Raw genomic sequence first — 25,212 nt, 5'->3', positions numbered from 1 at the left:
CTACTCACTCACTTTCTAAGTCAGTTACATCAATATGAGTTGCAAAGTGAATGTTTCTTGTTCTGAATCAGGTTACCTCAAGTTGAGCTATAATTTCTGGCGTATAGATCTTAAAGTTACTTGTTTTAAATATATGAACATGTCCTCAACAAAGCAGCATGAACCTAGCTACACAAATCGATCCTTACCGAGCTTCCAAAAGCGAAATGGATATTTCATTGGTTGATGATTCATTACCTATATCAGGGCCTGCTTCATGTTCCTTTTCCAGAAAGAAACCAGGTTGTTTAGGTTGAGCCAATGCAATATCGCTTCCCAACATTATAACCACAGACGCCATGCTTGGCCGATTCTCAGGATGATGTTGAATGCACAAAAGACTAACTTGGATGCAACGTAACACTTCTGATAGATTACAAAGGCTCTTTAACCACGAATCAATCAATTCTAAAGGCCTTCCTTCATTCCACAATCTCCAAGCCTGAATCATTTCAAACCTCATTCGTCAATTTCTATGTATAAAGGTTTAACAAGTAAGAGGCGGAACTTTTTACTTGATACTTGCATTTCCAATAAGATTATGGCTGTGGTCTGGATGATAAAATCCCTTGTTTCTCCTTCCACTTATAATCTCCAGCACCAATATACCAAAGCTAAAGACATCGGATTTCACAGAAAATACCCCATCAGCAGCATATTCAGGTGCCATGTAGCCACTGTAGTAAGTAGAAGCATCGCAGATTAGTAAGAAAAACAAAACCATTGATGTCGATTATTAAAAGTAGAGATGTAGATCATGACAAATGTTTAGAGGAAAACTTACTATGTCCCGACCACTCTCTTAGTATTTCCTCCAGTCTGATCTCCTCCAGTTAATATTCTAGCCAAGCCAAAGTCTGAAATTTTAGGATTCATTTCATCATCAAGTAGAACATTACTTGCTTTTAGATCTCTATGTATAATCCTTAGCCTGGAATCTTGGTGGAGATAGAGGAGACCCCGAGCAATTCCACAAATGATGTGGAAACGTTTAGGCCAATCTAACAGTACTGCCCTTGTTTGATCTGCAAGTCCATCATTCCAATAGTATTATAATATTAATCCAAATCCAACTATTCTCTATATGAAACTGTTCATCTACTATGGACAAAACTAATTTCACTAGACTTTTATAATATTTCAAAAGTCCATACCAAAAATGAAGTTGTCCAGGCTTCCGTTGGGCATGTATTCGTACATGAGCATTTTCTCTTCTTGCACACAACAACCAAGAATCTTTACAAGATTTCGGTGCTGAAGTTTGGCAATCATTATAATTTCATTCATAAACTCATTAAATCCTTGGCTAGAACTGCTTGAAAGCCTCTTCACAGCAAATTCTTGTCCATCTGCTAGTGTCCCCTGGAAGTTTATACAGTATTTCAAATTTCAAATATTGTGAAATTCAGAATGAAGTTGTTCTGGCCAGTTTTCTGAAGCATGTAGAAAGTTTACCCTGTAAACAGGTCCAAAGCCACCTTCTCCAAGCTTCTTATCATCTGAAAAGTTATCTGTAGCAGTAGCTATTGTGGTTGTGTTGAAAAGAGGGAGCTCCAGGTCCTCCTTCTGTGCCCCTTCTCGTTTTTCTGTATCTGATATAGTATAAATGAACTTAATATGCTATTAGCTATAGCCTATACCAGACCAGAAAAATAAAAAATAAAAAAAGCTATAGCCTCTATAAGAAGTGTACAAGAAAAAAGTAAACCGACTAAAACATCTTCTAGGCAGATAGTACGATCAATCCCTTTTTAAGTTTTAACCACATCCAAATCCAATCAAACAGCATTTGACAAATTTTTTACAAATTTAATTTACCTTTTAATTTGGTCCTGTTTCGGTACACGTAGTAGCCAATTAAGATCATTCCTGAAAACACTGCGGCTATCACAACAGCAACTACAATTCCTGTCTTCACTTTACCATCATCTTCTTCTCAAGGTTGATGATGCAGTACAGTGGATAAAATATTAGATTGCAGGCCCAAACAAAATTGAGAAAGCAAGTTTAAATACATAAATATAGAGACAAAAATGGGATACTTGAAACAAACTAACAAGAATAACTGAATTCAAATAAAAGTATTAAAAGAAGCAGTTCATGTAACAGAGTTACATATTTACCTATCTCTGAAGCTAACATTCGAATGTATAGATCTTGGCCAGCACCCGGAAACTGTCTGATATCTAATAGATCGCCAAACCAAATGGCGCAGCCAGAACCTCCTGCTCTAATGTCCGAGCTTGTATAAGCCATACAGGAACAGTTGTTCAAGCATTCGGCTCTGCATTCCTTGATGTTCATACTTTTGTTCACCCAAGAATGTGTAGTATCTGGCAATTTCAAGTCAGTGAATTTGACAAACCCGTCTTTATCACTTTCCTGGCAGCTTTGGGGTTTCTTGCGCGTACATCCAAGTGACCAGTCTGTCAAATTCCATTTCTCTGGTGACATGGGCGTGAATCCTTGTAGACATTGACATACTGGATTGTTACTAACGATACACTCTGCATTTGCTCCACAGAGGCCATATTGATCACAGAAATCTCTAGATACTGTTGCGGCCCTCCAAGTTTGCTCTGCTTCAATCCATGTAAGGCGTGGGCGCGTACTCCTGGTTCCATTTAAGACCACAATTGAAATTACAGACTTGTTTTGAAGTTTGTACATGTAGTACACTTCATCATCATTATACACAAAATCAAAACTATAAATTGAATTAGGCCCTAGTTCTGGTGCCCCACTGAATCTTAGGCCATTCCATGGGCCAGAACGATAAAATTTCACACCACTTTTCCGAAGATATGCCTCAGGGTTTGCATGAGGCTCCATTTCAATCCCATAAGTGAATTCTCCTGGACATGGGTCTTCTGAATTTTTCCATGCTGATAATTCCCTTTTAAGACCTGTCCTAAAGTCCCGTCCCATCTTCATTTCCGGTAACAATGTATCAGAAGGATAATCAAAGCTTTGCCACAATGACTTTCCATCTGTCACATCTCTTACTACCAAGTTTCCAGAATCTAATAGCTGTACCATTACACTCTGGGTATACTTCGCTAAACTTGTCCACCAAACAACACTCTTATTCTGACCCAACAGCACAAGATATCCTGTGCTATTTATCATCAACACACCGGATGAGTCATCAATCGGGTTGCATCGATTTGCAACCCAAACAACAGTTCTAACTGGGATGTTTTTGTACCAAATTCCCACGTAACGATGTTTCGAGTTACCTGGACTAAAGAAACCCAACTCAAATGTTCCATCACTTGAAACCAAGGCACTGCCATTATCACTGATAGACTGCGAGGGACTGATGCTGTCAACTGCAAATGAAGCTGTGAACAACAGAAAGAGCAAACTAGTACTAAACACCACAAAACAAAGATCACCCATTGAATTTAAGTTTTGTTCACTAGCAACTTACTCTACAGGTTGCATTAAAATTCAAAATGGAAAGGAAACATATGGTTGAGGATCGAGAAGAAAATATGCAAGTTAGGACAAGGCCTATTGACCTATAAGCATGCATCTTAGTCAAAGGCCGGCAACATTTAATCTATACCAAAATGTAACTTCGTCAAAAGACGAGAGCACTACTTCCTAATAAAAATAACGACGTCTTTCTCCAGCAGCAGTAATATATTCATTGTCAGTCCATGGTCAAACTATTGGTGGAAAATCACTATTGGTGTTTGACAAGTTCTTGTGATTTCTTGTACGAAACCATCAATATACATACTAAAAAAAAAAACAGAAAAAGAAAAAAAAAAAAAACTAATCAGAGAGAGTCGACTGATTCAAGGGCTGAACATATACAATAATTGCAGAGCAGAACTAGTTTTGGCGGAGTAAGGAAAAGATTACAAGCGTCTCACAGCAAGCGGTTGGGCCTATACCCCGTATAAAAATGCCAGCAGCTTTGGCTAAACTAAGGTCTGAAATGAAATTTGAGTTTCCGGCTTAAAAGATTTTAGCTTTGAGTGAGTTCATGGGAATTCAAATTGGGTTCGGCGAACTGCTTGTAAGGTTTTTTGAAGAGGACGAACGTGATTTATGTTTTTGCTGGCGGTATATGCCATCTCACATTTGTTCCTCGTAACTTATATTTAATTATTTCCTTTTTACTCTCCAACTTTCTTCTTTAGACCTTTTACAGTTGTTTTGACTGTTTTGCCCCGCCTTATCTCATGCATCCTCCCTCCCTCTCCCTCCAATCAGCTCTGCTACACGCACGCCTCCCTTAGCATTTTGGCAGAATTGTAATTTCTTGAAAATGATGACGATAAATTGGTAAAATTACATGCCTGTTTGGCAGAATTTTATTTATTTAATTTTTTTTTATAGACTGATGGGAACATTATTTCTAATTTTGTTCTTCTGGGTCAAGGACCCTTGGTAAAGATATGTTCGTTTTTATATTTTAATAGATATTTTAGTTTCACGCATGACTAAGTTACGGCCATGTCTCCTTTTATTATGATGATAAACGTTCATTTCTTTTTTATATATTTTTTTATAGAGGCTATTGCGGACAAATAATTTGAAAGAATTCTTTCATTTCTATATTTTATGGGTTACTTATTCCGACATAGTATTTATTGACCAAATATGTATCCATTACATCAAACAAATGGAAGGTTGATCAGGATACACTACAAGAAATATGAGCTTTTGCAAGGGGTTTATATGCAAAGAGCCAAAGTTCCTTGTATTTGGTGAGAGTTTGCAAAGAATATTACAGTTCCTTATATTTGTTTAAGAGAATATACAATGAATAGCAAACTTCCTTGCATTTGGGCTCCAGATATTTTAGAACCAAACAATTCCTTGTAAATGTTTCACAATCCTTGCATTAATCTGGGCGGGAGAGTTGGCGCTAAAATGAAAAAAAACTTAATACAAGGAATTGTACAATTCTTTGTTTTGTTTACATTAATACGGCAAGGATTTGAGAAAATTCCTTGTATGTAATAAAAAACAAGGAACCCAATTCCTTACTTGCTTTGCCGATATCAAATAGAAAAATAAACATATGGAAGCTTCTCTCACATATCCCAAAGACCAATTCTGAAAGCTCTCGATATTCTCTCAGAATTTGACGACGAACTCTTACGAGTACCGCCGATGCTTCTTGTTCCTATCAATTTTCCTATTCGTCTTTGGCATTAGAAGAAGACATTTCTTCATCTCTCTCGTCCTTGATGTCATTGACATGGTGAAAGTTGTATTCAGGTTCTTGTTCTCTCTCTACTTGAAGATTTAATCTTTGATAATTATGTTCTTGCGAATTGATGTATGGGCTTTCTATTTTTGTGCTCTGGGTTCTCTTTTAACAAGTCAATTTGGGATTTTTATGATTCTCTGTTGATTGGTGGTGATGAGAATGTTTTGAATTTGCTTTGTATAAAAGCAACAAGAAAGGATTTTAGTTTGGCTAAACATTAGCCTGACGATGTTAATTTAGCTTTCAATTGCAAATATACAAAATTGATCATTTGACAATCTAAAGAATGAAAATTGCTAAAGATCTTGATATAGTTCATACCTTTTTGCAAACTCAGAGCTCTATAACAAAGAACTCTGTGAAAACCAAGTGAGAAAAAGAGGGAAAGTAAGAAAGGAGGATTAAGGTAAAGTGTTGGGCTTTCATGGTCTGCTAGCTTTACCAGAATAGGGAGTTGCAGAATGAAAATGGTTTCATTTTTTTTTTATAAGACGAAAATGGTTTCATTTATGAGAAGTGTTCTTGGCATGGGGATTCTGAGATTTATGAATTGTTCAAGATATTTAGGTGAAAGAAACAAGCTAAGACAAAATAAACTTCATACTATGAACTTCTGTCCACTCGACATAAAAAGCTTCTGTCTATGTGTTCGATTTCTTCAACTGAGCTTTAGGGATGACAGAATTACAACTTACGCTTATATGATTGATTCCTTTAACTGAAGTTATGTATGAGAATATGCCAGAAGTACAATATTAGACATCAATTACCTCCTGCTCCCAGTTTTTTGTTTTCCTCTTCCATTTTAACTTTTAAAGATATGCATGCAATAGTGGTCCATATGCACTCTCATCTCTATTGTCTGCATGATCAGTAATCCAATTAGTATGTACTCAAATCAAAATTTGATAATTTTGACCAAAGTATGATAGATGTTGTAATTACTGAGGAAATGAATAGACCATAAAAGAAAAACACACAATAAAGGTTGAGGTTGGCTTACCGTCATTCTGCTCTTGGACAAATTGTGCACTTTTTTATCGAGCTATGTGTTTCAATAATGAATACCAGTATATCAGTATCAATTTATGATATTTTGGAAGTATGATCACTGTAAAATTATGATGGAGTTTTGCCACTATAAATATATGGAATTCTTTCCTGGCTCCCAGAATTTATAATTGAACCATTCTGGGTCATAGTTGATGGATTTCATACACCAACCTTCAATTTATTTATAAACTGCCTTGCATGTTACAGATGGGTTCCTTAAGCAAGAGGTTACTTTAAACATTTAATTAGATAGAGTTGGGGGCATTGAGTTTCTGTTTCACACTTTGAGTCCTTATTTAGTTATTACTCATAATAGGAAAATTGATGCATGATTGATATAATTGACCCGTGGATCAAAGAGGATGTGAGTAGTAATGGAGAAAAATGCACATGTATGGTTAGACATGGTATAGCGACCAAAACGGGTCATGTTTAATGCTTGCTTTCGGCTCCTCGCCGAAGAGCTAGCCTTCGAGTTTGCATCTTAATTATAATAGCTGTTATATTGACACTCCTCTAAAATCATTTTCTCATTTAATTAGTTTTCTACACTAGTAAAACTTCTTGGTTATAGCTTTGTCTGGTTTCAGATATTGATTTCTCTCTGAAGGTGGTTGTGTTGTTTGATCCATATGCAGGTTCATTCATGTGCTGCTAGTGGGGAAAAAGTGCTAATTCCTTCATTTGCTTTGGGTAGAGCTCAGGTATTTCAATAAAGATAATTTTGATTGCTTTGACTTTAATTACATGTATCTCAGCCAATTTCGACATGTCTTAGTTTATGATAAAGATTGTTGACTGACACTTCCTAGGAAAGACCAAAGGATTATTACTCTGTTTTTTTTTTTTTTTAATAGTGTCACTTATACTTATTGTGTCAAAATTTAACTGTTTGATCTTGCACATATTATTTCAGTACAAGGAAACATTAAGGTCATTAGAATCCTCCTGAAACGATTTGTGTGAAGTTGTTAAATTGAGCTTGTGCAGTCCTCAAAGAAACTAAGGAAAAGGTTTGATTTCACTACCTACTTTTTTCAAGTATCGATCTCAATATGTCATGATATGAATTATTTGTCTATCAATATTTATACAAGTTCAAAAGTTTCAGCATGTCTTTAGTTCATTATGAACTTGGTATATATTTTTAAGTACTTTGCTTGCTTTCCTTCAATTACTTAATTTTGAAGATTAGTGGCCCATTATATACATATATACACATGCACGATATATGTGTATATTGAAGTACTTGGTTACTTGAATTATTTTTGGAAGAGTTGTAGAGTTAGGATATAATATAATAATGATGGTAAACAAGTAATACTGAATCAATACTTCTTAGTACGAATGAAAAATAAAAATAAAAAACAAAATGAACACATATGTTTCATACACATACTAATATAGGTATATGTTCATTTATCAATAGGTGTACTTTTCACGAAATAACAGGAACTCTAAGATGAATAGGCAGTGGATTCACTGCGATCGACGTAGTGAAGAGTACAAAAATGGGGTCAAATCATTCATTGAATTTGCTAAACAGAATGTGAATGAGGAGAATGAGACTGTATGTCCCTGCTCTAGTTGTGGTTATTCAAAGTTGAAAACTATTGATGTAGTTCACATCCATTTACTGCAACATGGGTTGTCGGTAATATTTGAAACGTACTTTAGGTTAGGAAGTGAGAGTATGCCTTCTCCAGTTCAGGAGCCAGCCACTGAACCCAACAATGACATATTTGATATGATGGATGATATGCTTGATAGGCATGACTCTATTGATCAGCCTATTGAAGGGGGTGAAGACACTCTAGAGGGCGATGATATTGATAAGGTTCAAAGGGTAGATGGTGATAACTATGATAAGTTATTAGTTGAAGCACAAAGGGAATTGTTCCCTGGTTGCACTGAATATACTGTTTTGACTTTTGTCGTGGAGTTGCTTAGTTGTAAAGTGGATAATTTGTGGACTAACAAATCAGTTGAGAGGAACTTACAAATCATGAGAAAAATGTGTCCAAAACCCAATAACATTCCCGAATCTTATTACGCATGCAAGAAGATGTTGAAAGATTTGGGGTTAGGATATGAAAATATTCATGCGTGTAAGTATGATTGTGTCTTATTTTATAAGGAGCATGAAGGGAAGGATAAGTGTCCTGTGTGTAATGAACCACGGTACAAAAATAGTGACTCTCCACAAAAAAAGAAGATTCCTAAAAAAATTTTGCGATATTTTCCCTTGACTCCAAGATTGCAAAGGTTGTTTAAGTCTAGACACACAGCGGGTGATATGAGGTGGCACAAGGACAAACGGGTAGATGAGGAAGGAAAGATGAGGCATCCTGCAGATGGGTCTGCATGGAAGGATTTTGATATATCTTATCCAGATTTTGCTCAAGACCCACGAAATGTCAGACTAGGCCTCGCTACCGATGGTTTCAATCCTTTTGGTAACATGAGTTTGTCTTATAGCATGTGGCCTGTGGTGGTGGTTCCATATAATCTACCCCCTTGGATGTGTATGAAGAAAGCATTCTCTATGCTTACGTTATTAATTCCTGGACCAATTTCACCAGGAAGGGACATTGATGTATATCTACGCCCTTTAATTGATGAACTTAAGGAGTTGTGGGATCATGGTGCTAAAACATATGATAAGATGGCTGAGTCTGATTTTAACATGCGTGCAGCGGTAATGTGGACGATTAATGATTTTCCAACATACGCTAATCTATCCGGTTGGAGCACGAAAGGATATTTGGCATGCCCTGTATGTAATAAAGATACAGCAAGCCATCGATTGAAAAACAAGATTGGTTATGGTGTGCATCGTCGCTTCTTACCCATGCATCATTCTTGGCGCAAAGATACCAGTAAAAAGACCTTCACTGGTAAACGAGAGATGAGAAAGCCCCCTGTAAAGCTCTCTGGTAAGGATATACTGAAACAACTTAGATGCCTTAGACCAAGCAAACCTGGTAAGCATGAGAGCAATTTGGATAGGAAAAGAAAGAGGACCACAGAAGAATTAAATTGGTCAAAAAAAAGTATATTTTTTGAGTTAGATTACTGGTCTACTTTGAAAATCAGGAATAATCTAGATGTTATGCATATTGAAAAGAATATATGTGATAACATCATTGGAACATTGTTGAATATAGAGGGAAAATCAAAGGACACAGTCAAGGCAAGGGTAGATTTGAAAAATATGAATATCAAGGAAGATTTGCATTTGAAGCTCAAGGGGAACAAGGTTGATAAGCCCCTAGCTGAGTATGTATTTACTCCATCACAATGCAGATTTTTTCTTGAGTTCATTAAATTTTGCAGATTTCCAGATGGGTATGCATCTAATATATCCCGTTGTGTGAAAGTTGATGAGGGGAAGTTATCGGGTTTGAAAAGCCATGACTGCCATGTACTAATCCAACGACTTCTTCCTGTGGGAATTAGAAAACACTTAAAAAAATCAATTTGTACTCCACTTGTGGAGTTATCACAATTCTTCGAAAAGATATGTGCAAAGACTCTATGTACTGCTGATCTGGATAGGTTAGAAGCAGAAATTGTCATTATTCTATGTAAATTGGAAAGAATCTTCCCACCAGCGTTCTTTGATATCATGGTGCACTTGGCAGTCCACTTACCCGGTGAAGCCAAACTTGCTGGCCCTGTAGGATATCGGTGGATGTATCCGATAGAAAGGTAACACACATTTATTTACTTTTAGATTATGATGGATCTTTCATTATATAGAATAAACCAACTGTTTTGTATTTGTCTTATTCCCAGATTATTGGGAACATACAAGAAGTATGTACGTAATAAAGCTCATCCAGAGGGTTCTATTGCAGAGGCATACATTTCGTATGAGGCATTGACCTTTTGTTCAATGTACTTACGTGACATTGAGTCATCCCATAATCGTCCAGAACGGAATAATGAGGGGGTTGAATCCAAAGCAAAGATTTCAGTATTTGCTCAGAAAGTGCATCTCACTGGTGGTAGTACACTGGTAGAGTATTCAAAGGAGCAAATGGAAGTAATTTATTGGTATATCTTAGACAATTGCGTTGAGATTGAATCATTTAGAGAGTAAGTGACCGCTTTTTAGTTGTTTAATTTTTTGCTTCTTTCATTTATTTAAGGGTTAGGATCTGTGGCATTTCAATTAGTTTGTATTTAAATATGCAGATTTTTAAAATATATATGAACTTTATATCCAATAGAACTTTAATTAAAGAAGATGCCAAAGTTCCTGACCTTTTTCATTGCATTGATCACATAATTATAATTATTTCTTTTGGGTCATGTAGTGAGCATAAAGTACTGTTGAAAAGGGAGAGTCTCAACCAATTGGAAGAAAGGCATAGGACAAGTTTTCCAAGTTGGTTTAAGGGTCGTGTCAAAGTATTGTATGATCAGAAATCTGCATTGGTGAATGAAGAGTTGTATGCATTGGCACAAGGTCCAACTCGCCGATGTGTCCAACATACTGGATGTATTGTGAATGGTGTTCGATGGCGAATCAAACAGATTGATCAGACTAAGACAACCCAAAATAGTGGAGTTATGACAATGGGGTCACATGAAGGAGAAGCCTGTACTTACAATGGCAAGTTGCTCAGTGTTGTTAAAGTCCAATTTCAATTAGGCTTTAAGGTTATTCTTTTCAATTGTGAGTGGTATAATACAGGGAACAAGAACAATAGAGTGAAGAAAGATTATCATCTCTTGTCAGTTAATATAAATAGTCGATGGTACAAGAACGATCCATATGTGCTAGCAATTGAAGCAGATCAAGTCTTTTATCTCGATGACCCAAAGTTGGGTCATCCATGGAAAGTTGTTCAAAGGATTCAACCTAGACATGTGTGGGATGTGCCAGAGAAAGAAGATAATGAAGATGACAATAACATTGACAACAATGGTGATGAGAATACTGATGATGATAGTGACACTAACATGGAATGGGAAGTCCAGATGGAGGATGATGAAATTGAAACATCGTTAGTTAGAGATGATGGTGAGCCTGAAACTATAATCTTAGATGATTCCAATAGGTCATTGCTAATTGACACAGAGAATGACAATGATTTCATAAATGATGATGCTGACGTTATGGAGGATGATGAACTATCATCAAATGAAAATGAAGATATAGTTGGTAGTGAGGCAGATAGTGATTTAGAATAATGGTAGTGGTCAATTAGTCTAGGTAATATCTCAGTTGAAGTTCAATGAAATATACTTGTTATTTTTTTATAATGTATTCTATGTATGATTAGTGCACTGCTTGTACTTATTTTTCTTTAGGCTAAGGAAACTGTTTTATTTGTAATTGAGCTAAAGGTAATTGACATATTGGTATTGCAGATGGCTCAAGGGAGAGGGAAGCGGATAAGGAAGGTTCAAAAAGTGCCTCCACCTCAACAGCCAGCTACAACAACTATGGCTAATAATGTGTCAGCTAGACCTACTGTGCGTGAGAATGTGCCAGCAACGCCAACTATGGCAGATACTGCATTTGCTCCCCCTACTGTGCGTGAAAATGTGCCAGCAACAACTACTGTACATGCTCATGTCAGTCAAGTACGAGCAAGAGCTAACACGCCACCAAGAGCTAATTTGCCACCACAAACCAACGTGCCACTACCAGCTAACGTGGCTCCATCAATTCATCAACTGCCTACCCAACAAGGTAAATCGATCGTATTTGTCTTGGATTTTTCTATTTCTTCCTATTTTTCTTTTTTTTTTTTCCCAAAGAAAATTAAGTTAGGCATATAGGATAGGTAAATATATATAATTGGCTTTTGTTTGCAGAAATCCCTTTTGTGGGCATTGGAATGAAAAGGAAGCGTGGTAAATCCTGTGGTAAAGCTCTTCAGGAGCTTATAAAGGCTAATGGTGGACCTCTGCGTGTTGACTTTCATCCGACCATTCATGTCCCTTCTGATGACACAATTTCTAAAATGTTTACTTCTGAGATAGGAATTACTATTCGGGGTGGGGCACCAGTATGCAAATATGGCTGGTCTGATATTGATGAAGAAGATGATAAGAGGTTGCTAAGAGAGGAATTGCGGGTGAGTTTATCCTAAATGAGGTGGATTTATTCTTTGTTTTAAATAAATAATTATTTACTAACAATTCTAATAAGTATATGTGTACCTAAGTAAATGTAAATTTTATGTACCTAACAATTCTTAATCAGGTGTTCTTTACGGTGGACTTAACTGATCCAGCTGTTGTTGCATATGTGGATTCCAAAATGTCTACTGCCTACTCCCAATTCAAGACTAGACTAAAGAAGGAATGGAAAGCATTTGGCTCACCTGAGCTAGGAAGAGCAAACTTGCCTAGTGCAGATTTATGGAATGGGAGACCTGTCTCACATTGGCACTGGCTTTGTGACAACATATACACCAACCAGTCTTGCATTGTATGGATTCATTAATTTCTTTGGTTTTATTATTCAATTATTCTAACTGAACTTTTATAGATTTGATTGGTAATTATTTGCATAATAAAGGAGATTGCGGAAAAGAATTCTGCTAACAGGTATATGCAACAACATACTCACAGAGCTGGTGCACGGCCATACGTGCAACATGCTTTGGTGGCCTCTAAGGTAAACATGAATTAGTTTCAAGTTCAAAAGCCACTCTTAAATGTTCAGTTAACTGATTATTAATATATATATATATATATATATATGTGTGTGTGTGTGTGTGTATTTGTTTAATGGAGGGTGGGAAGGAGTTGTCACTCATACAGAATTGGGGAGAGAAACACAAGGATAATAATCATGAATGGATCAATGAGGCTGCCAAGAACAAATATTTAAGTCACTTAACCCAATTTAGGTTGTGTATACTGCATTAAGATTGTGTTGGTGATGATCTCAGCCCTCCACTCCTTTTGGCCTTTAAATTAAGCTCATTAATCTCTTACTAGATCGCTGTTTGTGACTCTAATCGATTTCCCGAGTTTGAGACTTTGTATTCGCCTTGACTGCGGGTATATTATCATTTAATGGCTGTATTGTGTTAGGATTGTTGCATCAATTATTGCTGTGCTTGATTTGGATATCTACAACTGGGGTTCGTTACATCAATATGAAATTTATTCATTTCAATTTCTTCAATTGGAGTGTTAGATCAGTAGGATTTGGATTTGTATATATGCGTTTGTTTGATTTGGATTTTGAAAGATTGTTCTTTTTGCTACTGATATAAATGGGTTTGTTTGATTTGGATTTTGATTCCTTCATAACTTAGGTGCTCAATAAGGCTGAGAGATATTGATGAAGCAAAGACATTGTTCTTTTTGCTACTCACAATCTCCAGAAGTAAAACTCTGAAGCTGTAAACATGTGGTTCCTATGCTTAATCATTATGTATTTTCATGTTACAGGGCAATTGATTGCTTTTTGACTCTACATGACACCATGATATTATCATCTATGGAAAGAATGTTTAATTGCTTGCTAAATTATCAAGAGGGAAAGAAACAGAATGAATCATTTAATGTACTAATGTGACGATGTTCTGTATGGTTATTTGAAGTAGGGAGATAGTTTGTGGCTGTTTACACCAATTGCATATATTCTATTGCAAACTCTCTCTTTCTTTGTTAACTTTGTAAGAAAAGAAATAGAAATACATTTCCTGCTCAGAGTCTCAAACTTGCTACTGCTCAGTTTAATCTTTTGAGGTATAGTTGGTAAATCTGGAACTTTTCTTTGAAATAGATGTTGTGCTTGATTTAATGTATGCAATTGGGCTTGCAAATTGTGTGCTATTGCTTTGTGTATTTCTCCTATTGCAAGTCTTTAATGAAGTCAGTGCTTGCAAATCACTGCTGGTTATGTAAATATTTGTACAACAAATGTATAAAGTTTAGCAAGTGAACAAACCGGGAGGCATTACCTAGTTAATTCTGTTTGTGTAGGAGAAGATGGAGGCTGAGAGGAATGCCCTTTTACAGAAGTTGTACCAAAAGGCACCCGAGGGTACTGCACATGATTCTATCAAACTGACTTTGGAAGCTGAGTACCCAATAATGGCTAAGGAGCTTGGGAGGAAGGGTAGGATGATCCATGGCATTGGTAACATCCCTCACATACGTTCTAACATACGTAGAGTATCTGCATGGGGTGGCAACAATTCTGAGGTAGCTGAACTGCGTGATCTTATCGACCAACTTACCTTTAACATGCTCAGTATGAAGGAACAAAATGGACTATTGAAGGCTCAAGTGGAATGTTTATTGCGGCAATCTCCTGGGCAGATGAGTGAGGATGACTTCCCCCATCCTAGCACCAACTTCTAAGACTTTGCTTGAGTAGTTTGGGTGAGCATTTGCTAGACTTTTGGTCTGATGTCCCTTTTTGTGCAGTTATAGCTTTTTACCTTGATTATGGTACTGTCTAGCAATACTCAAGCAAATCCAATGTGTCCCTTTTGAGTAATGCAAGCTGACACATAACTAGTATATTAGAACTTTGGTGGATTTTCTTGAGTTTTGACCTTGTGCCTCACTCAGCTCAAAGTCTCAACACATATAGGACATCTAATTAGATTAGTGCAGCTAATGTAGGCTGAGTAGCTTCTAACTTTTGATGTACAAATGAACAAGTTGATTATATATGAAGCAGTTATTTAATGTGAAATATGAAGAATTTCTTTTATATTCAGTGTATTTTTTTTATTTGCTGGAAAATCAATTTATATTTAATTAGAAGAAAAAAACAATAATTATTCAAGGAATGGAAGTTCTCAAATTCCTTGCAATAGCATACGCAAAAGCAAATGCAAAGACCAACATGCAAAGAAATTTCCTTGCATTTGATATTTGCACACTCATACTTTACAAAAATGTAAGGAAATTTCCTTGTATATTAGTCCTTGCATTTGGGAAAATAGTGAAAATTCCTTGTATATAGTTTAATGCAAGGACTGATATGCAAGGAATTATCCTTACATATGGTCAGTAATGTGGACCCCAAATTGTAAAATGCAAGGACAAATTCCTTGCAAATGATTTTCCAAATGCAAGGAATTTTCAAGTTGTTGTATTTGCTCTTTTGCAAGGGCCTCTTTGCAAGGACTCAAATGCAAGGAATATTCCTTGCATTTGGGTTAATGCAACGAATTTTCGGTTTTTTACAAGGAAAAAATTCCTTGCAAAAGGCCATTTTTCTTGTAGTGATATTATAAACTTTCAGCAAATCTGTTCATTTGTTTGATGCAATCAGGAGTTTGCTTCCATCTATCAATTTTAAGGAATGGATGCTTGATCATGCATTACACCTTCAACAGGAGCAATTTGAATGTCTTCTTATGGTGATGTGGGCGCTCTGGAAGAACAGAAACAATATGTTGTGGAATGACTCTTGTCAAACTGCAAATGACATTCTCTTGAGCTCGATGACTTGGCTAGAAGAATTCAAGAGTGCTAGGCGAATCGATCCGATGTCAAAACAGGCCCGACAAAAACAAACACGGAGCCCTGCACCACAAGGTATGTGGAAACTCAATGTGGATGGAAGTTTCTTACCTAATAAGACAATTGGGGGCTTGGGAGGAGTCCTCCGAGATGATGCTGGGCGTTTTAAGACAGCTTTTGCACTACAAATCTCGTATGCAGCAACAGCAAAGCAAGTTGAATTGCTGGCACTAAGGGAGGGTCTAAAGCTACTGCAACATTTGCAGATTCACAATGTAGTCTTGAAAACTGACTGCTTAGAGGCTACAATGGATATCCGGAATTCAAATCATACTTTAATGGTTGAGGGAGGGCTGAAAAAATGACATCAAATTATGGTTAAGTACTATGCCAACTGTATCAATTTCTTATGCCCCTAGATCATGTAATAAAGTGGCTCACATACTAGCCAATATAGCTTATGAAGACTGGCCTAATTTGGTCTGGTTTGACAGTGCTCCAGGATGCACTTTTGATTGTAATACGCCCAGTTAAGGGCACTATGATATGAAAGTTATTTCTTTGATTCAAAAAATTTGTTTGATGCAATCAAATAAGTAAAAGATTTTGGTTTACATTGAATTTTTTGCAGAAATGATCTTTAAAGGTTGATTAAACTTTCAAATTGTTAAGTCATTGATTTAAATTGCCGAATGTAAGCAAATAAGAGAAATTTTTCTCACACAGGGCTAAGCTGGTTTTGAACCTGAACCATTCATATTAATAATTTTAAATTGCATATTTGAATGCCTTCATGGTTACCAATTTGGCTGAAAATTTGCAGAGGTGATCTACTCATATAGACCTAAAGACTGAACGGTAGAGATGTGGATATGTGATCAAAAAATGGGTCTAATAAGATATCCCTAGAAGGGCCCTGTATATATATAGAGGGAGGATCAAGAGATGACCTCCTTAAACTTGAAAAGTGAGGGTGTTTTTGTTTCTAGCCTGTACTTAAATAATCTAAACCACTTATTTTCTAGTTACCTATACACATATGAATCATATAAAAAATTAGCCAAATTGAAAAATGTTTGACATTTGATTAGCATATCACTTTAATTTATTCTAACGGTGTATATTTGTTTACACAATTTTGAATGACCGAATGATTATGGATTTGGTTGATTTTTTGTAAACACTATTTTTGCATAAGAATTTAAAGGATTAACCGTTGAAATTATTGAATTAGGTCATATACTAGTGTAAAATAGTAAAAAACATCAAATTCTTAAAGTAAGGAGTTCATCTCTTGATCCTCCACACACACACACACACACACACTAGTGTAAAATATTAAAAATCATCAAATTCTTAAAGTAAGATATATATATATATATATATATATATATATATATATGGAGGATCAAGAGATGATCTCCTTATATATATAGGCCTTCTATTCCTAACTAGGAGGTCCTTAACTTAACTTAAGGAACGGATTTTCATATTTTGATCATTTTTCAATCACATATTCACATCTTAACCGTTCAGCTTTTAGGTCATAATGTATAGATCACTTCTGCAAATTTCAACCAAATTGATGATCATTAAAGCATCCAAAACTGCAATTTATACGAACAATCCAAGTTGGACAGATTCGGTTCGTTCGTATAAATTGCAGTTTTAGATGCCTTAACAATCATCAATTTGACTGAAAATTTGCAGAGATGATCTACTCATATATACTTATAAACTGAATTGTTAAGATGTGAATATATGATCAAAAAGTGGTCAAAATATGGAAATTTGTACCTTAAGCTAAATTAAGGACCTCCTTAGCATAGAAGGACTGTGTGTGTGTGTTCAACTCACCTAAATGACAATTTTTAAAGGACAGTGAGGGACAAGTAAATCTGACGGCTGAAAACAAATACATATATGTACATAATTAGTTATTCATATATATATATATATATATATATATATATATATTGTGGGGGGTGTAAAATTTTGGCTTTGGGCTCCCACCCACTAAACAAAGTCCACTTATCAAAGCCCAAAAATGACTAACAACTTACTAGAGTGAAATAGAGTGAAATAGAGTAAAAGATTATCAGGTAGTGGAGAACGGGCAAACACTACTCCGCCCACGACAACATGGAGTAAGGGCCAAGAACCATGAAGTTAGGATCAAGGGATCAATGACTATAAATCCTGAAGCTTATGGAGGAATTTGGAGGAGGAACGAACAATAGTAACAAGTATCAATCCAATTTTTTTTTATTATTCTCGAATTGATATTTACTTAGGCGTTGGAGTGTTTTCTTGTTTTGCAGGTCCTTTCTCCCCATAATCGATTACAAGATGGATGCTTCTAGAGCTTCTCGAAGATTGAAGGAGGGAGATTTTTGTTGGGTAATCTTCCTCCCAAATTTTTGTGAACCAACATATATATATATATATATATATATATATATATATATATAGGCCCAATCAAGGGCGGATGTCAGCACTATCGCTAAAGTGCGGACGTCGACGCAGCAGGCGGCGATGGTGGAGCGGCGCTTGCAGGAGGGAGGCCAGAGGCGTCTCGGACAATTCTGGGCACCGTTCGAGGTCGGAGGAGGTCGGGCTTGCCGGTTTCTGGGCAGCCACCTCACCTGCAACTGCAAGTTCTATGCAGCATTGCAAAATCCGTCGCCGGCGACTCCACCCTACCACGGACCCTTCCGCATGACCCCTGGCCTCTGTCAGGCAAGCCGCGCCGCGCCGTCGCCGCTCGATAGAGACCAGAGCAGCAACGTCCGCACTGTTTCTAGGTTGCGGACGTTCGCTCTCGAACGGCTCCGTGTGTGTGTGTATATATATAATCAATTGACATTCGCTTCGAGCTAGTACTCTATTATAGTAATTGAATGATCAAGTCGTCCCTGATTTGTCCTCCACCTCAAATTCCGTACATACACCATGATAGTGTAAAAAGCTCCTCGAACAACTTGCACCACTAGCCATTCTCGATTTGTCTTCCACCCTGAAGTCCGATGAAGGGCGTAGAGAATAACCCACGTCGGAAGGGTTAGGTACAAAGCATGATTTCTCCACATACTCTTTTGTTGGGCTACACCAGTAGTCATCATTAATCGAAACTCAGTTCTAAGTGGTTTTCGACCAAATGTAGCAAGCTTAACACCCATCAGAGCATGGTGAACCATGGCTACAGAATAGGGCACCGATAAACCCCAATCTTAGATCCTTGAGTCAAATTGTTGTCAATAGGAGTACAACAACTCTAAATGCCCTGATTTGGCACTCACATCACTAAAATGGTTTGACATTAATCGTATGGAAAAATTGTAGATGGGTCTGATACACAGAAGGCAAAGACGTGCTGGTAGTAGTTGAAACTGTGGTTGCCGTGAACAAACTAGCCTGTGTCAGCTAGGTCTGCGAGATAAAATGCTCTCAATTGTTAACATTAAAAATAAAATAAAAACACTAAACATGGCATTTACTTCTTATAGCTTACAATGAGAAGTAAATGTTGCAATTATACCCTCAAAACAATTTAAAATAAACCTTGATTTTGTTTTGTAAAATTTGAAGATAGCCAAAGAGAAGTAGCAAAATTTTGGTTATGGCTACATGTGTGTCAATGTATATTCTTAAAAGTGTAAAGTCAAAAATAGTGGACACTGTCTCACGTGTTCAATATGCGTTTTAAGTTGTGTCAATATTTGTCAATTACACGTCACAAAATACACCACCAAATTAAAATGTTTTGTTTCAGAGTGTGAGTGATAGGTAATAAGTCAAATTCAATGTAGATAGTCAAACAACCATCAAGAGTGAACTATTTAGTTATTTTCATTGTGTAACCATAGTTCAGGGATTGCTTCTTATATATGATTAAAATAATTGGTGGGTTCAAATTATGAAAAAGAAGTATCTGAAAAATTTGTCTTCTCTCCTTAAGAAGAAAAAATCTCATTCTCTTGTTTGGAAGTGAATTTTGGAGTCTAGAGATCTTATTATGCAAGGTATGAAGTGGATAATCGATAACCGTAAAAGTAAAACTATCAATTTTTGGACTTTCAATTGGGTTTTCTCTTCCCCCTTTTTTGATCATCTTACTGATGTAGATGTTAATTAACTGCTGGGGAGGATTTTCTGCAAAATAAAACTTGGAACACAGGAAAATTGCTTGACTACTTTGATCAAAGTATTGTGGACCAAATAGTTGGAATTCCTATTCCTCTTACTGATTGGGAGGATGAATATGTTTAGGGACCTACCTTAATGACAAGTTTTTCTATTAAATCTGCAACTTAGTTGTAGTATGGTAATCTTAACAAACATGATTAGATTGAACTTACTAAGAAGATGTGGAAACTTAACATCCCACCAAATGTTAAAATTTTCAAATGGCTCTTTCGTTTAGGGAAGGCTTAAGACAAGAGAAAGACACTCCAGATTTAGAGTTCTAAATGATAACTCTTGTCCTCTTTATAACTGTAATAATGAAACTGCATGTCACATATTTGGAGCTTGTTCTTTTATTAAGAATGTTTGGAGAATAGACAATGTTAACTTGGCCTTAGATTGGAATATTGGTTATTTGAATGTATTCCAGGATTTGTTTCTAAAACAGCCTGTGATAACAATAGTTTTCTCAGAATTCTTACACTGTTAGAGATTTGGAAAGCAAGAAATGAAGTCATTTTCAGGTAAAGTAAAGCTAATTGACAAGACCTGCCCTAAATTTCATCCTGAAATAGCCCTACGAGACCCACCTTATGAGAAATTTTACCAAGAATTTGGCAAAATTATCCCTAAAATGGACTACCAAAACATGTAAACAAGATTTTTATCCGAAAGATCGCAACAACCAAAATCAATTTCCAAATGCTTAACTTTACAACATAATTCAATAGTCTAGTGATCAGAGCAAACTAGACCAATAACTGGAAGAAAATACAAGTAGTTTATACATATAAACCTACAATAAAGTCGAAAATGGTGGACACTATGCCTCGATTCCTACGCATGCTTGACCTCAACTAATCTGCAATTTGGGCAACGTAAAATCGACAGGCCCAAGAAAAAGTATTTAGAAAAACTATTAGAGTGAGTGGATGAGAAATAAATAATTTCAAAGAAATAGAATAAAAAATTTAATGCTTTCCCAAAATTTACTATCAAATAAAAAACAAAGCATGCAATAAGGTCTCATGAAAATACTTTTAATCATTTTCTGGTACTGAAATCTCAAAATATACTGTTAATCAACTTGCTTAAATTACGAGCATCTCAGAATCATTTCAGAAATCTCAGCATCTCATTTAAATTATTCACATGATAAAATAAGTGATGACTAAAAGGTACTGCCAACTAGCCATATCATGCCACCTGGAGGATGCTGCCGACCATGTGACACATCGGAGAGTACTGCCAACCGGAATATGAGGAGGCGATGGCTAGAAGGTAATGCCGACTAACCATCTCATGCCATCTGGAGGGCATTATCGACCAGATAACTCATCTGATGGTACTGTCGACCAATATACTACGAGGAGATAGTTAGAGGATACTACTGACTAACAATCTCATGTCATCTAGAGGGTATTGCCGACCGGAATATATATTATAGGAGGATACTGCCAACAAAAATATTGTCTGGAGTCCCTCACCGCCCTGCACCGCGCCCACCCCTAGTGGAGGGTACTACCAACCAGACTATTACCTGGAGGGTACTGCCAACTAGGTAATGCACAACTACAAAATTTGTCTCCTTTGATTCATAATTCAATCTCATTAACAATACTTAAATATCCACTTTCCGAAAAGAAATTCTCAATTGGTCGAAATTCCTCAATATATTAATAACAACTTTTGGAAAGGAAAATATTTTTAAAAATTCAAGTATCAGAAAATTCTTTAAATGCTCATAGCTCAAAACAACTCACCGCTAATAATAATATCCAGAAAGGAACTCAATATTAACTTCATAAATCATTAAAACACAATTTATGAAATCTCAATAATTCAACCATACTCAACACTCGAATATCATACTCACGAGATTAAGTCATCACTCTTTCCGAAAAAAAAAAAAAATCCTAATAACTCAATAATACAATAACTCAATAAATAATAAAACCTTTTGGAAAGGAAATCAATATCATACTTCAACAAAACTTGAAAATTATCACCATGCTATCAAAAGTATAATTTATTAAATCTTGATTAATTATTCATACTCAATTATCATCATAAAAATCAATATGATAATTTAATACCCAAAAAATTATACTGAATAAAATTTAATTTAAAAGCAAATGTCCACTCACTGTCTACGACTTAAGCAGCCAAGTATAGGGATTTGTTATCGAATGATGGCTTCTAAAATGACACCCGAAAATCCAATTCGTCGGAGTTTCGAAATAACATCAAAATCAACCCAAACTTCAAGGGTTTCACCAAGTTAATTATTTTGACATCCTAATGAAAAATTACAATAATCTAACAGTCAGATTTTCTTGAATAGAAACCTGAATTTCTGAAACTTTGGAAACTCCTATCGATTCCAAAGTTTATCGTATGGCTACCAAACTATATTCACATGCTTGTAACGACGAGCTCCATCCAATAAGCTAAACTAGGAAGCCAGAAGAGTTAGTACGCGCCCCCACGCGCAACCAAAAGTGACTGCGCATGGGCCACTACAACAAAAAGGCTTTTCAGAGACCATATTTTTAGCGAGAAATTTATTTTCATCTCAAAATGTCACGTTCTACGAGGAATATTTAACTTTCTCGCTAAATGTGTTGAATTTTTTGCGAGAAAAATAATTTCCTCATTAGATGTCATTTTCTACGAGGAATTTTTAAGTTTCTCATTAAAGAAAATCATAATTCAGTAGCATCAATTGTTCTATTATTAGCGAGGAAATTTTTCATTGTCAAAGTTACATTTAGCGAGGAAATACGGATTTCCTCATTATAGGTTTGGCGGAAGATTTTGTGAGACCCGCCAAATCTAGTAGTGACGAAACTATAGGTTTCTCGCTAAATGTCAATGTTCTACGAGGAAACATGTGGTCGCCAAAAGATGCAGTTTGCGAGAAAATAATTAATTTGTCACTATAGTTTTGGTGGGAAGTTTTCTCAAAACAGCCAGATTATATAGGGACAAAAGTATGATTTTCTCGCCAATAGATAACTTTTAACGATGAACGATTTCCTTGCTAAAAGAGGGCTTTTATCGATGAATGATTTCCTCGCTAAAAGAGAACCTTTAGCGATGAATGATTTCCTCGCCTTTGATATATTTAGCAAGAAAATAATAATTTCGATGCTATAGTTTTGGTGGGAATTTATGTCAAATCCGCTAAATTTTACAGCTACAAAAGTACATGTTCCTTGCTAAAAGAGGAGTTATAGTGATGAACGATTTCGTCGCCTTTGATACATTTAGCGATAATCGAATAAAGAAGTGGCGAAATTATTAATAGCGCTGCAATAATTTTAGCAGAAAGTTTTTTGAACCCGCCAAATTTAATAGCGACGCAACTAAGTCTTCCTCACTAAAAGTTCTATTTTATCGATTAAAGATTTTTTTGTCACCACTAATACATTTAAGTATTTAACAACCAACCAATTATTTTGTCATTATTTGAGTACCTTAATTAATTTTTTTGTACCGGGCCTCTAAGACCATAACACACCATTCTTTATAAGAATGATTGTGATTGTTTGGTAAAACTCCAGTATATAGGCCTTCTATGCTAAGGAGGTCTTTAACTTAGCTTAAGGAACGGATTTCCATATTTTGACCACTTTTCTATCGTATATTCACATCGTAACTGTTCAGTTTTTAGGTATATATGAGTAGATCACTTCTACAAATTTTCAGCCAAATTGATGATCGTTAAGGCATCCAAAACTGCAATTTACATGAACGGTTCAGGTTGGACAGATTCAGTTTGTTCGTGTAAATTGTAGTTTTGGATGCCTTAACGATCATCAATTTGACTGAAAATTTGTAGAGATGATCTACTCATATATATCTAAAAACTGAACGGTTAAGATGTGAATATGTGATCGAAAAGTGGTCAAAATATGGAAAAGTTCCTTAAGCTAAGTTAAGGACTTTCTTAGCAGAGCAAGATTCTATATATATATATATATATATATATAGACACACACAGAGGGCCTTTCTAGTAGGGATCCTTTTTTTGGCCATTTTAAGTGATAACTTATTATACTCACTTTTCGATCATACATCCACATCTGCAACGTTCAATGGTTAGTTCCTTTACACACACACACAGGCCCTTCTAGTGAGGGATTTCTTTTTTTGGCCATTTTAAGGCATGATTGATTATACTCACTTTTTGAGCATATATCCACATCACCACCATTCAGTGTTTAGTCATTTTTACACACACATGCCCCATGCACCACCGATCTGTCCTCCTATATGGGCTACGTATCCTATATCAAAATTTTCCTCTCAACAACCCCATCCATTCCTAAAGCTACAACAAAGACTAAATCGAAGCCAAATGGCTGATATTTTTCTCGATTGTTTTTAAAAAGGGGTCGAATCCTAGCATTTCTGTCACGCCCCTAATTTTGAATAAATAAATTCAAATCCGAAACGCCAGAACAAACACAAGAAAAACACATAGAAAAATTTTCATTTAAATTAAGTAACTAAACAACTGAGCTCACAACGTCAATACCGACTCATTCTTTAGAGTCACATACTACATTACTGAACAACACTTCAATAATTAAACTGAACAACACTTCAATAATTAATCACACTCACCAACTCACTATATAGCGGAAGACTACAATTAGAAGCAACCTTCTACACCCACGCTACCGAACGTACACCTCAGCTTTAACGACAATCACTAGATATTCTAACCTGCACAATAAACTCTACACCATAGAATAGTGCACCGGGATTGCAAACAACAAACCCGGTAAGCTTTTTAAGCCCGTATGAGTAAACTCAAATAAAGTGACTCACGTCATGCATGCTTATAATTCCTTAACTCGTGAGATAAATTAAAGCAACAATATTTAACTCCACAAAGCACAACCAAACATACAATCACACTAGGTAAACAATTAGTAACCCCTGCATAGAGAATTAGTTCAGGAGATCACCTAAAATAACACAATTCAAACCATAGCAATTCCTGCGTATAGTTTAGTTCAGGAAATTACATTAAAACAAACAATACAAAATGCAGTAATCCCTGCGTAGAAATTTAGTTCAGGAGATTACTTAAAAATCAATCATAGAAGACAAAAAGAAACCAAAAAATGGAAATGAAAAAGGAAATTAATTAAAGAAATCAACAACTCATGCTAAAACCAAGACTTCACCCTTCAACTCCAATTACACTATCTCACAAAATAACTAGTTTC

At 35.9% G+C, this 25,212-nt stretch overlaps 3 protein-coding genes across 9 annotated transcripts; 2 read left to right on the top strand and 1 right to left on the bottom strand.

The window, feature by feature from the left end:
- Positions 1-65: 65 nt before the first annotated feature.
- Positions 66-3,536, bottom strand: LOC112167639 (G-type lectin S-receptor-like serine/threonine-protein kinase At4g27290). Its single transcript, XM_024304685.2, has 7 exons — positions 2,163-3,536; positions 1,858-1,971; positions 1,495-1,631; positions 1,194-1,401; positions 824-1,064; positions 566-716; positions 66-481 (listed from the first exon to the last, which is right to left on the bottom strand). The coding sequence occupies exons 1-7, from the start codon at positions 3,439-3,441 to the stop codon at positions 185-187; spliced, it is 2,427 nt and encodes an 808-aa protein (XP_024160453.1). The 5' UTR covers positions 3,442-3,536; the 3' UTR covers positions 66-184.
- Positions 3,537-4,856: 1,320 nt separating this feature from the next.
- Positions 4,857-14,968, top strand: LOC121049604. 7 transcript variants are annotated; one of them, XM_040507409.1, is made up of 9 exons: positions 4,857-5,280; positions 6,964-7,029; positions 7,242-7,338; positions 11,708-12,032; positions 12,158-12,420; positions 12,549-12,776; positions 12,867-12,965; positions 13,085-13,177; positions 14,288-14,968. In XM_040507409.1, the coding sequence occupies exons 4-9, from the start codon at positions 11,708-11,710 to the stop codon at positions 14,666-14,668; spliced, it is 1,389 nt and encodes a 462-aa protein (XP_040363343.1). In that variant the 5' UTR covers positions 4,857-5,280; positions 6,964-7,029; positions 7,242-7,338; the 3' UTR covers positions 14,669-14,968. The 7 variants fall into 7 exon arrangements, with proteins under 7 accessions (XP_040363343.1, XP_040363348.1, XP_040363347.1 ...); XM_040507410.1 differs by lacking the exons at positions 4,857-5,280; positions 6,964-7,029; positions 7,242-7,338 and adding an exon at positions 11,219-11,549; XM_040507411.1 differs by lacking the exons at positions 4,857-5,280; positions 6,964-7,029; positions 7,242-7,338 and adding an exon at positions 11,227-11,357 and having other exon boundaries at positions 12,633-12,776.
- Positions 7,788-9,432, top strand: LOC121049185. The gene is made up of 2 exons (XM_040505819.1): positions 7,788-9,309; positions 9,422-9,432. Exons 1-2 carry the CDS (start codon positions 7,788-7,790, stop codon positions 9,430-9,432), a joined length of 1,533 nt encoding a protein of 510 aa, XP_040361753.1.
- Positions 14,969-25,212: the final 10,244 nt, after the last annotated feature.

Source organism: Rosa chinensis, chromosome 5 (genome assembly GCF_002994745.2).
Source record: "Rosa chinensis cultivar Old Blush chromosome 5, RchiOBHm-V2, whole genome shotgun sequence".
In the NCBI taxonomy this organism is placed as follows: Eukaryota; Viridiplantae; Streptophyta; class Magnoliopsida; order Rosales; family Rosaceae; genus Rosa; species Rosa chinensis.
This window is presented reverse-complemented; position numbering and strand designations above follow the sequence as displayed.

Coding starts and splice junctions, on each gene's coding strand:
- LOC112167639 (XM_024304685.2), bottom strand. CDS start 3,441: ATGGGTGATCTTTGTTTTGTGGTGTTTAGTACTAGTTTGCTCTTTCTG. Junction 1,065..1,193: donor CCTGGACAACTTCATTTTTG/GTATGGACTTTT, acceptor ATGGACTTGCAG/ATCAAACAAGGGCAGTACTG. Junction 717..823: donor AAGAGAGTGGTCGGGACATA/GTAAGTTTTCCT, acceptor TACTTACTACAG/TGGCTACATGGCACCTGAAT.
- LOC121049604 (XM_040507408.1), top strand. Junction 12,966..13,084: donor ATGCTTTGGTGGCCTCTAAG/GTAAACATGAAT, acceptor TGTTTAATGGAG/GGTGGGAAGGAGTTGTCACT. Junction 13,178..14,287: donor AGGCTGCCAAGAACAAATAT/TTAAGTCACTTA, acceptor CTGTTTGTGTAG/GAGAAGATGGAGGCTGAGAG.
- LOC121049185 (XM_040505819.1), top strand. CDS start 7,788: ATGAATAGGCAGTGGATTCACTGCGATCGACGTAGTGAAGAGTACAAA.